Raw genomic sequence first — 12213 nt, 5'->3', positions numbered from 1 at the left:
AAACAATAAATAAGAAAGTAAATGCGAAGAGACACAAAAATTTAAGGTGGTTCGGTAAATGTTACCTACGTTCACACAAGAGCCAAGTTTCCTTTATAGTAAAGATTGAAGAGTTTACAAGAGGTATCTAGAATCAAGAACAAGATGCCTCACTCAAACCCTAGCTCAATAGAGCTCCCACAATTCCCATGAAATTAATCTCTCAAAGTTATCTCAACCCTAACCATAAGTTTCTTTATATAGGTGGGGAGAAAATTTCGTGAGAAAATAGATTTGGTTATTAAAATTTCGACAAACTGTCAAAATTTCATAATATTTCGTCAAGACGAATTTCGATTGGTTCACCTGGGCCATTCAAACTTCTCAAGGTTGGTGACATCAGGCTAACTTTGAAACAGGAAGGAAGAAATGTGCATGGATCTCGGTTGGTTTTCTTGGGCCGTCCAAATTTCTTAAAGTTGGTCAGATAAGGCTGACTTGGATGTAAGAGAGAAAAAACTACACAGAGGTGGGACAGTGTTGACCGGCGTCTAAGAGTGAAAAAACTGGCTTAATCCAGCCATCTATGTTTCACAACTGTTAGTTACTTGCTACCATCACCGGAGCAAGCTCGGTTCCACAAACCCAACAAATTTAACAAATGGACCTTGCTAAACAGCTTAGCTTTCTTATTGTTTCTCTATATATTGCCACTTATTAAAAGTAAATACAAATAATCTACAGAGTACATACTACTTCCTCGTTCAATTTGCCCCCACGTTTTTATTCACGGAATGAAGCTGTGTGCGCGAGACTGGTGGTTATGAAAGTTTGAGAAATATGACGCATTTCATTTCTGTTTGATAATCTTTATCCGGTATGTCTCTGTTTTCTTTACTTTTCTTGGCAAATTTACGTTTCATTTTAATATTCTGAATGGAATTTCAAATTCTAAAACTTCATTGCCCCAAAAACATTCCCTCCTCTTTCACTTCTGGAAGCGACAATTTGGATAAGTATCAATATAGGACATGTGGCAACTAACATATCATCTTCTGATGATATGTTAGTTGATTCATTTGGAAGGCTTCACACTTATTTGAGGATCTCCTTGACCGAGGTTGCAATCTCAGATGCCAATACTGTATGCACCCCTAATCCCTCACTTCTCTCCGGCGTGGATAAAATTCGACTCACTGGTGGAGAGCCGACAATTAGAAGAGATATATGCTTACAGTTATCTAATTTGAAAGGCCTCGAAACATTGGCCATAACAACAAACGGGATTACTCATGCCAAAAAACTTCCTAAGCTGAAACGGTGTGGCCTCAATGCTTTAAATATAAGCTTAGATACGTTAGTTACGTTCCTGCAAAGTTTGAGTTTATGACTAGGCGTAAAGGGCATGAAAGAGTTTTGGAATCCATTAATGCTGCTGCAGAGCTTGGGTACAATCCTGTGAAGGTATATTTCTTCTTGCAGAACTGCTATTTCATTTGGTGTTTTAGGTGACTTGTGTATTGCTTTATAATGTGTGGATCATTTTTCAGGTTTAGTTTGGTATCAAATTTGCTATTCAATGCATTAACGCTTGCTCATTTGTCAGGTTAATTGTGTCGTAATGTGTGGGTTTAATGATGATGAGATTTGTGATTTTGTGGAGTTGACGTGTGAGAAACCAATAAATGTACGCTTCATTGAGTTCATGCCTTTTGATGGGAATGTTTGGAACGTAAAAAAACTGGTACCCTATTCCGGAATGTTGGATAGAGTGGTAAGGTAGAGACCACTCATCCAGTTTCTTTTATTTCTGAAATCTGTTTTCTCTTAGACATATGTCTATATAGATAATAAACATATGTCTATACTCTATACAGACTATCTGAGAATGTTTGTTACAATTTCAGGTAAAGCAGTTTAATAACCTAAACAGGCTTCAGGATCACCCTACAGATACAGCTAAGAATTTCAAGGTAGATGGGTTTGTTGTCACTGTTTCTTTCATCACATCAATGACCGAGCATTTCTGTGCTGGTTGCAATAGATTGCAACTTCTAGCTGACTGGAACCTCAAAGTTGGCCTGTTTGGTCCTTCAGATGTATCAAAACTTTCTAACTTTCACTCCTGTTATCTTTCTGATACAGATTTTTATATGAACCTGAATATAACTTAACTTGTTAGAATAAAATGTAAATATTTACATCTGCTCTCATATATATATATATATATATGAATATTTGGCTACTGAGTTCTTATGTTGAATTGAATATTTGGCATTGAATATCCAAGTTAAGACACAATAAATCTATGCCTTGTGTATTTCTTTGAATTATATGTATTAGTTTGATGCCTTGAATCCCGGCCCCCTTCGTTTTGGGACCTCCAGAGAGGATTTTCTAAAGCTAAACCAGTAAACACTGTTAGGGGGATTGGGTAACCTGTAGATCTAAACATATACCAATCACTAATGCTACGAAACATAAAAATAAGAAAGAAAAACTAATGAGATGAAATTATAATTAAGTTACTCCTTCACGTGTCGTGAAGTAATACGGTCTTGGTTAAAACTAAAATCAAAGAACAGATGTAGAGAGAACATTTGAGTTCTTGGAAAACAAGTATTCCCGTACAAACATAATTGCTTGGTTGAATTAGATTTCAGTGTGATATTTTTTTTACTACAGAAGTTGGTTTCACTTAATTCTCTAGTTCCTGACTATGAATATAAATCTATAATACTTTGACTATTATTCAAATTTAATTATGTTTGCCAAAAACGAGGTCAACCTAAGAAACTTTTGCATTGCACTTGCGTATCCACTAGGTCATAGTTCTCATATGCAACTCTATCTCTCTGACTTGAAGCTTATTTCTAATTCATTTATATGTTTCCTTACAGGTTAGCTTAAGAGATCCTATCCGTTCTGGTGTTGATGATCTGAGGCTGACAGAAATTATAGGAGCAGCGGTATGCAAAATATCTCTACATGATGATTTTAGCTGAAGTACTTGAGCTATGTCGTCTTTAACTTTTTCTACATTTTGTGCAAGTTATAAATGAAAAGAGATGTTGTTTATGTGTATCTTTGTGTGTGTGTGTTTTAGATAAAGAGGAAGAAAGTTGCTCATGCTGGAATGTTTGACATTGCAAAGACGACAAATAGACCTATGATACATGTTGGTGGCTGAGGATTGGTATATATTCATACTTTCATGATACCTTTCACTTATTTTTGTTATTCTAATCGAGTCACTACCGTTGGTTCATTCTTTTTCGTTTGCACCTCTTTATCCGTTGTTTTTGTAAAATACAAAATGCAAAAATAAAAAAGAATAATGGGTGCAATTTAGCTTTTCCAGTGCGTTACTTGTAAACATATAGTCAAAACACCTACAAAAGGGAGGTTTGTCTGAGAGTGTCTGTCTGTCTTGAACTAAGTTTTTGACCGAGTTAAATTCTATAGAGTATGTCATTTGTGTTTTAAAGTTCACTTGTTAATTACGTAGTTTTAGTGCAACTGACTGGCAAATCATCAAAAAAAAAACAATAGAAAGAAAAAGACTTTCATATCTCTGCACTATCTTCTCAAAGCGAACAGTGTATTTCTAATATCTCTATTTTAAGATTTTAGAATCACCTCCCTTAATTACTCTAACCAGTTCTCTCTTTTTTAAACAATTTACAAAAAACTCCCTCACTTTATTGAAATTAGAAATTAGAAATAGTTTTATATTATTTAAAATAATTTAGAAAACCTCATTTACGTCACTAAAATTATATTCAACCCCACCTAATGTTTTTATATTATTTTTTAGATTAAAACTAAAATTCAAAAAATCATACTATCTGAAAGATGTGAGCGACAGGTTTAAAGACTTGAAAAAACACCGATGCGCACGGTTCACATACTTGTCTTCATTAAAATTTTGACTTTGATCCAGTGTTCCCAACCGTAACCATCTCCATTTAGTGGTGGTCATAAGGCTCAGTGCTCAGGAGTAGCTTGGTGCTTGGCTCGAGCTCGCTCGTTTAATAATATGAGTCAAGTATCTACACTATATGGTAGCCGGGTCTTTAGGAGGCACACTTCTCAACTGAACAGTGTATTTCTAATCTCTCTATTTTAAGATTTTAGAATCACCTCATTTAATTACTCTAATCAGCTCCATCTTTTTTAAACAATTTAAAAAAACTCTCACTTTATTGAAATTAGAAATTATAAATAGTTTCATATTATTTAAAATAATTTAGAAAACCTCATTCACGTCACTAAAATTATATTCAACCCCTCCTAATGTTTTTATATTATTTTTTAGATTAGAACTAAAATTCAAAAAATCATATCCGAAAGATGTTAGAGCGACAAGTTTAAAGACTTGAAAAAACACCGATGCGTAGCACGGTTCGCATAAACTTCATTAAAATTTTGACTTTGATCCAGTGTTCCCAACCGTAACCATCTCCATTTAGTGGTGGTCATAAGGCTCGGTGCTTAGCTCGAGCTCGCTCGTTTAATAATATGAGTCAAGTATGGGCACATTTTAAAGCTCAAGCTCAAAGTCAAGTAGCTCGCGAGCTACTCGTATTTTACATAATTTTGTTAAAACTTACGATAATTGTTATAATAGTGTATTGGATTGTGATAGCTTATTATATATTGAATGTAATCATAGTGTGTACACTTTATAATACTATAATTCTTGTTAGATGGTGGTAAATTGTGGTTTAACTGAATTGTAATCATACTTTACAATTCTGTATTTTGTTAGATTGTCTTTGCATGTTATTTCGGTCTTTAGTCAGAGTTCTATCTCCATTCTATTCTCACTTATCTCTAGATGGTGTTTGAATTCAAGTTTATACGCAAATCTAGTCGAATCAAAACTTGGACACCTGTGATCGAGTTCGAACTTATAGTTCATAACAATCCGAATCCAGCTTCCTTGCATGTTAGGCAGCTAGTAATCTTTTGTAGTTGAGCACTTACTATGCACAACACTGAGATACAAGTTATGCATGTTTTCTAATGTCAAATAGATAACTGATAACTCGATGGTACTTTTCGCTACAAAGTGTCCATGAAGATTTTTAGAGGGTATTTTCAGAGTTGGCATTCAACAAGTGCCATTTCATTTTTTCTGCTTAAGAGGTTGCCGGTACAGAGACATTCATTAAATAATTGAAAACCTGGTCATGATCATAGAACTGTGGAATTTGGAGATGGCTGTTGTGTTTGGAAGATGTGTGTTATTCATCTAAGAAAACTAAACAGATTTTTTTTAACTGTAATCCATTAAAGCACATAAAAATTTATCTCAACGCGTCACGTGAAATTTCTTTTTCCTGGCAATCCCACCCCTGTCGGCATGGTTTAATAGGTGAAACCTCTTTGGATGGGCGCAGCCTGGATACTGGCTTGTGCCCTCTTAATGGGGGCATTGAAGGGTTTAAGATTTATATTTACTGTAAATTACTGTGAAGAGGGAAGAGAGCAGCATCATCCTGTTGGATTCTATCTAACTATCAATGGGTAGCAATTCGGTTACTATAAGGGTCTGCACCTTATTCTAATGCTGTGTATACCGCACTGGATCTATACAAATTGCCTCTTCTGCTGCTACTGTATGTTTGATAGGAACGAGAACAGGATACTGCTGGGTAATCTAATGGGAGTTCAGTTAGCATTCCATGGCTTGGACACATGAATAAAGAATCAAAGTTTTGCTTGGATGGCCCCGGATAATATGTGGAATTGTTACCATCGCCGTTGTTGTAGTAGTAATGAAAGAATTATCACGCTGATTTAAATGGTTGTTTACATGTCAGGTATATGCTTTTGTTTTCCCAATTTTAAGATTAGCAAAACACAAGATTTGCTGCAATCAGACATGGTGTAAACGGAGCCTGGAAATACCGAAATACACAGTCAGGTTTAAACTTACAAGAGCAGTTGCTTCAAATCTGTTTGATGCGCATGTGATGATTTGGTATGAAAAGAATTGCATCTGGATTCCCCCCACCTTCATGCTTACAGCAGTGCAGCCTACATCTTAGAGAAATACGAAGTCACTCTTTTGCAAAATGTATTATTAAGTTAATTGAGCTATCGTTTATCCAGGCCCCTATAACCCTATCGCTAATTCGCTATGAGCAAAATGGAAAGGCGAGGGTGTGCCTGACCATGTTTGTCCTATCTAAAATGAGAGCGACATCCGTCTTGATTGAAAGTTTTGCTGTGGTCCTTCATGTTGATCTGATTAGATGTGGAACTCATTATGGAATCCTCCATGTTTCTCATTGCCTCCAAAGTCCAAACCTCCAATTGACTTGTCACCAACCACCCGTTCTAATATTTTTTCTGGTGAACCATATGAAGGTTATGCAACAAGTACGCAACTTGATTGTTCAATTCTTTTCTCTTTTCCATTTGTTTTCCCAATCTTGTGGTCGAACTTGTCAAATGAATACAAAATCCCCTGGTGGAACTATCAGTCGTACAATCACACGCTTGAACCCGGAATCAGTGTGCTTTTGAGTTTTATCAATTCTGCATAGTGCTAAAATAAACAAGAAACAAATGTTCTAAGATTCCTTCCATATTATAGGCATTGCTTGGAATACGGTGGAAGACGAACATACTAGAGCCATATGATATTAGAACACATTATACGAACTACATACCATAGCGGATAAAACTAACACAGGTTACACAGCCCGCAGAAATGAAGTGAAGATTCACTAATCTACACTCGCTCAAGCTAGCTACAACTTTGTTAGATCTTATTACCATACCAGAAAACCCCTTTGTTATGGGAACCCTCGTCTGGCTCCACATAAACACACTCCTTTGCTTCTCTCCACATTGCCTTGTAAAAAGGCGTCCCATCAAATTGGTAGTATTCCTTCAGCACAGGTTTGACCGCTTTAGTTGCCTCCATCGCATGGTAATGCGGCATAGTTGAGAACAAGTGATGTGCCACATGTGTATCAGTAATGTTATGAAAAACCTTGTTCAGTACCCCATAGTCCCTATCGCATGTTGCCAATGCTCCCCTCAGCCAATCCCACTCTGATGAATCATAATGTGGCAAGGAAGGATGAGTGTGCTGCAAGTATGTGATCAAAACAAGGAAGGCATTGACGATCAATAATGGAACTCCATAAACACAGATCAGCCAGCTGATTCCATTTGCAGCGGCAAGCCTAAACAGTCCATATGTGACCGCAAAAATACCAGCATCTGATATGAAAATTTGAAGTCTCTCACGATCATTGTATATTGGGCCATAAGGATCAAAATGGCAGGCGAAGCGGTCATAATAACGACCAGATACATTGAATGCCAAGTACAAAGGCCAGCCAAAAACGAGAGTGACAGCAAGTGTTAATACCCGCCCTGGTGGATTGTTGAAGTACTTGGAAAACCATGGCACCTTGGATTTAGGCTTTGGGACGAAGACCTCATCACGCTCAAGTGAGCCGGTATTTGAATGGTGACGACGATGACTGTACTTCCAAGAGAAGTAAGGAACAAGAAGGAAAGAGTGGAGGACGAGTCCAACTGTGTCATCAAGCCATTGGTAGTCGCTGAAGGCATGGTGTCCACACTCATGCGCTATGACCCAGACGCCAGTGAGGACACAACCCTGCATAGCCCAATAAATAGGCCAAGCAATGGAGGAGAGGGGTTGTGGTAGGAGAGAAAAGTAAGTAGTAGCAATGTGATAAAGTAGAGAAACAATGATAAAGTCGTAGACAACATAGGAGAAAGAACGAATCACAGAGCGTTGAAAGCAGTGTGGGGGGATGACTTTCTTGAGCTCGCCAAGAGTGAATGGGGGTTTTGCGTATGGGACTCGTTGAACGCCTTCCTTTTCATCCTTCTTGGTGGAAACAGACATACGCCCCCCAGCACCCATTGTTGCCAACTGTGTATCAGATTCAAAGGACCTATAAAGCAAGAATGTCTCAAATCGCAAAATCAAACCTTTAAGACTAGTACTTACAGTCTACAATCTTGACTTCTAACTTCATACATAAAACATCTCTGCCCATATGCTTATTCTAATAGCTAAAAGAGCAGAGCAAATTTTACATTCTGGATCTATTATATAGTACTTCTCACTAAACCATTACTTACACATGTGAACGAGTTTAGAGACATTTTCTGTTTCATTTTTCAGGGTGGGATTATGCGTCATAAATGTGATGTAGACAAGATAAGCTGGACAGGGAGATTGGACCAAGTCAGACGGGCTAACAAGATATGAAAATTTTAGCTCTAAATCCTCTAATCACAACCTTAATATTTGGCCCTCTCAGGCAAGAAATGTACATAAACTAATAAATTGTCTTTACAACTTCTGTTCTCAAGACCAAATTGTACCATATCCTTTTTCTCTACAGTATACTTCAAGGCTTACTAAATTTTACTGACTACTGGTAGTGGTACCATGTCCAATGATCTACACGCCAAAGATCAGCTTCTGGTGGTCCTAGACAAGAGCCACTATGGGTAACACAATTGGTTCACCACTTGACGATAATCCAAGAATAGGAATAGGTGGACCTCTACTTTATAAATTGAAATGGTGTTAACTGGTAAGGGCAAAAAACCAAACATGACTAATGGTCCACAAAACAACCTGGATCTGCCCCTGGTCACATGTCTACCTATTCATTTAAAAGCATCAAGTCCCTGTGATTCACAATATGGTAAAGCCATGACTCTTGAATAAAAAGTCGAATGAACTAAACAAAACAAGAAACCTAATTGAATGAATGGAAGAAGATATATATTCTATATCCTAAACATCTCAAGTTAGAGCATAGAATGTCACTTGAAGGCCTCAAGTGTAGCCATATGAGAGGCCTTTCTTAAATTTTAACCAAAATATACTAGATGGAGCAAACGCCAAAGAAAAATGTTAGAGCATCTCCAATGGGGGGTGTAAACAGTATAAAGTGTAAAGTTTACATTCCTAAATTTAAAAAAACTCCTTCCAATGGAGGTCGTAAACCGTAGTTAATATACTAATAGCTAATAGAGCAAGTGGAGAATTCTTCACCCGGATACAAGTTGTTAAAAAACTCGGATGTCACTCCAAGTGACGTCCCTCTTTAAATTAAACTCAAATGTCACTCCAAGTGACGTCCAAGTTTTAAATCTAATTTTTTTACAGTCTCTCCATTGGGAGCTAGAGTGTGGATATATATAGTCTGTAAATAGAGTTGTTAAATCCTAATAGCATCTAGGTGGAGTCTATGTGGAGGTGAAATTTTACGCCCCATTAGAGATGCTTTTAGTGGTACTATTCTAGTGAGGATTCAAAAGTAGCTATCATGTTTTAAATGTATTCTGACTTGAGGGTGGTGAAGATCTGATTTGACCAATGACCAATCAATCCTGTTAATTTTCGATAGTACAGTAACATGAGTGGGGTTAGCAGTCTTCGGTTTCAAAATTTTCGAAATGACAAGGCAGAAGACGACGCATTCTTCACGTCGATAACTACCAAAGTCATAACTTTTGGTGACGGACATTCCAAGGAAATTGATATCTATGGTCGGTAGATGGTGTCCACTAGAAGGCTAGGCTCCAGACCATGTGTTCAAATGCACACCTCAAAGTAGCACTAAATTTATGTGGGACGGTATAGGATGATGCAATTTTTGTCTCCTTTCTACCGCTAAAGGTAACCGAAGAAATTAGATGTCTTCCTACTTCCTAATTTCTGGTTCGTTCAGTTTTTTTTGTTTGTTTGTTTTATGGCAAAGTCTAACTGTCGACATGACGCAGCTGCCCTTGTCTTCTTCCAAGACTAATTATCATAAATTAAATGGCGACTGTATTGTGCAAATCACAAATATTTAATGCTTGATGACATCATGGATTCATGGGTTTCAACTTCCAACCAGACAAAATAAAATATTAAAAAAAGAGTAAAAAACAAAAAAATATGTACAAAGTAAATAATCTATGGAGCAGCTGTTGGAGATATCCCATTTTCTCCACAGCATAGAAGAAATAGTTCACAGATTGTCACGTGAAAAAAAATAAAAAAAGAGAGAGAGACCAAGTCTTTCATCGCAAAATCCGGAGAAAGCAATCGAAAACTTCTCCAAAAGATTCAGACTGTAAATCAAATACATTGTGAAACAGATCCGCTTAGGTTCAAAAGAGAGGCTCAAATCATACAACGACATGACCAATCTTAAATCCGTCATGCAGCAAGACTACATGGTTATTAGAAAATACATTAACTCTAGATCTAAATTATTAGAAAAGCAATGACTCCTCAAAACGCAATGAGATTGTTAGATCTAAACCATAAGAAGATCCAATCTCAACAATGAAAAAACGTGAATGCAGGAAGAAAATTCGTCTACCTAGTCATAATATAAAAGATGAGCAGACAATTGAGATGGAAGAAAAGAAAACACACCTACCAAAAGAGAAGAGATTGCCTCCCTAGTCTCCTTGTTTAATGATGATAGCCCTTCACTCGTTTTTATTTATTTTTTCTCTCGCATGAAGCCGTATTTAAGAGCTTTCCCTCCCACAGTCCCACTCCATAGGATGGGCCCACACGACTGCAACTTGTCGCACGGACTTTGCACGTGTTTGCATCTGATTCGAAGATAACCCCTTTGTTTAGCAAAATGTCATATACTAAACACGTCATTTGAAATTAATCTATCGCACGTGAATAGTTCCGTCTGTTTGTGTAAAAACGAGCGACACACGGAGATGGCAGCGTTGGTTGTTGAGGAAAGACCGAACCTCGAACCAGGTGGCGAGGTTATGACTTCTGACTTCGACTAGTCCTCATTTATTATAATTGCCCATACTCTTTATGGCGTTTCTGTAGAAAAATATTGGTCACCAATCTTCCAGGGATTTATTCTGAGTAAATCACAGCAATTTAGAACACATCAGTTGCTCAACACCATTATATCCCCACTGCCCTTTACCATTGGTATTCTCCACACCAACTCCCTGGTATCTTTCTGTAGAGAGTAGGTATCGGCCAACTCTGACTTGTATTTCTTAGACTCATCGTGGAGTTGTCGCCTGATTCTTGTGTTTCAGATTAGTCTTTTCTTGCTATTGTCTAACCTGGCGAGGATTCTTTTACACCACTACCACATGTTGTGATGTTGTACTGACTGGTTTCTTTTATTTGTTTATTTTTTTACTTCTTGTTTTTGTGGTTGATTTCCATTAAGAGGGTACTAAACACGCGAATCATTTTCTGAAGACACCCTAGGTTGTAAAAGAACTCAAATGGTTTTTATATGGCCGTCTTTTTCAATCATTATATCCTATGCACTCTTAAATTTTTTGTAAGAATCTAGTAGTTTGTTTTGCAACTGGAGTGAAACCTTTCCTATGAGGAAGCCACGAATATATGAGAGGACTGCTGATGAAGGCTGGATAAGATGTTAGCAACCTATGAAGCTGGCTCTCTCCCTCTCTTTCTCCAGTCTTCATAAAATATTGTCTGCTTCAGTGACGTCACCTACAACTTCTGAAATGCATCCTGATAATTTTAATTATGTTTGCAGTAGGAGTTGGCCGGCGGGGTTGTCCTCTACTCTTTTTTTTAGGAAGTAAAAATGTGTGGCCAAGCCTGCTCCTGTACTCTTTACATTGCTTTTTGAAGCATTTGCATACAAGATACTGTCAGGAAGCTGTAGCGTGCCCGGAATTTATTCTGCTTAAGGTGTTGTTAATGTGCTAGAAAATGTAACTAAATGTCTGACCCTGTTAGCAATTCTCTGCGAATCGAATTTTTCGAGAATTTTTTAATGCGGTTTAATACTTATGCACTTCTCAATAATTCAGAATTTTTTCACTATGAACTTATAAAACACAAATTTTCAAATCATCCAAAAAATTGATTAAAAAATATTTCATAAAATTCGAATACAACATGAACTCTTAATCTTAACAAGTTTCATAATACAACACAACTCTAATAAGTCAATCAACAAGAAAATTTTATACAACTCTAAGAAGAAAACATGAACTCCTCACAAAAATTTATTGAATGTGAATTTTGGAAATGATTCGGGTCTAAAACCTTGTCAACCATTATTTGTTGCATCACCATGGAAATTCCCATTCGACTTTCTATACTGGAAGCACTAACAACACTCAAATTCATGCAGCCTAGTCTCAAACACACACTGCCAGTATTGATCCGTAAGGGGTGGTTCCCATTATCTT

General features: G+C 37.1%; 1 protein-coding gene, 1 long non-coding RNA gene and 1 pseudogene across 4 annotated transcripts; 2 read left to right on the top strand and 1 right to left on the bottom strand.

Moving 5' to 3' along the window:
- Positions 1 to 910: 910 nt before the first annotated feature.
- Positions 911 to 3466, top strand: LOC147494769 (GTP 3',8-cyclase-like; annotated as a pseudogene). Its single transcript, XR_015200195.1, has 5 exons — positions 911 to 1443; positions 1586 to 1753; positions 1887 to 2078; positions 2880 to 2948; positions 3086 to 3466. The product of XR_015200195.1 is annotated as a GTP 3',8-cyclase-like (transcript).
- Positions 3467 to 6559: 3093 nt separating this feature from the next.
- On the bottom strand, positions 6560 to 10567 carry LOC147494768 (delta(12)-fatty-acid desaturase FAD2-like). Of its 2 annotated transcripts, none has more exons than XM_086569263.1 (2): positions 10431 to 10567; positions 6560 to 7931 (listed from the first exon to the last, which is right to left on the bottom strand). In XM_086569263.1, exon 2 carries the CDS (start codon positions 7898 to 7900, stop codon positions 6755 to 6757), a length of 1146 nt encoding a protein of 381 aa, XP_086425389.1. In that variant the 5' UTR covers positions 7901 to 7931; positions 10431 to 10567; the 3' UTR covers positions 6560 to 6754. The 2 variants fall into 2 exon arrangements, with proteins under 2 accessions (XP_086425389.1, XP_086425388.1); XM_086569262.1 differs by having other exon boundaries at positions 10427 to 10561.
- An 88-nt stretch (positions 10568 to 10655) lies between these two features.
- Positions 10656 to 11807, top strand: LOC147494767 (uncharacterized). The gene is made up of 2 exons (XR_015200196.1): positions 10656 to 10782; positions 11550 to 11807. It is a non-coding gene; the product is annotated as an uncharacterized LOC147494767 (long non-coding RNA).
- The last annotated feature ends 406 nt before the right edge of the window (positions 11808 to 12213 follow it).

The sequence above is a fragment of the Coptis chinensis genome, chromosome 6, assembly GCF_015680905.1.
Source record: "Coptis chinensis isolate HL-2020 chromosome 6, ASM1568090v1, whole genome shotgun sequence".
Classification (NCBI taxonomy): domain Eukaryota; kingdom Viridiplantae; phylum Streptophyta; class Magnoliopsida; order Ranunculales; family Ranunculaceae; genus Coptis; species Coptis chinensis.
The sequence above is the reverse complement of the archived record's forward strand: the minus strand, read 5'-3'. Positions and strand labels throughout refer to the sequence as shown.

What these genes read in the sequence shown, in the direction of transcription:
- LOC147494768 (XM_086569263.1), bottom strand. Translation starts at nt 7,900, where the DNA reads ATGGGTGCTGGGGGGCGTATGTCTGTTTCCACCAAGAAGGATGAAAAG.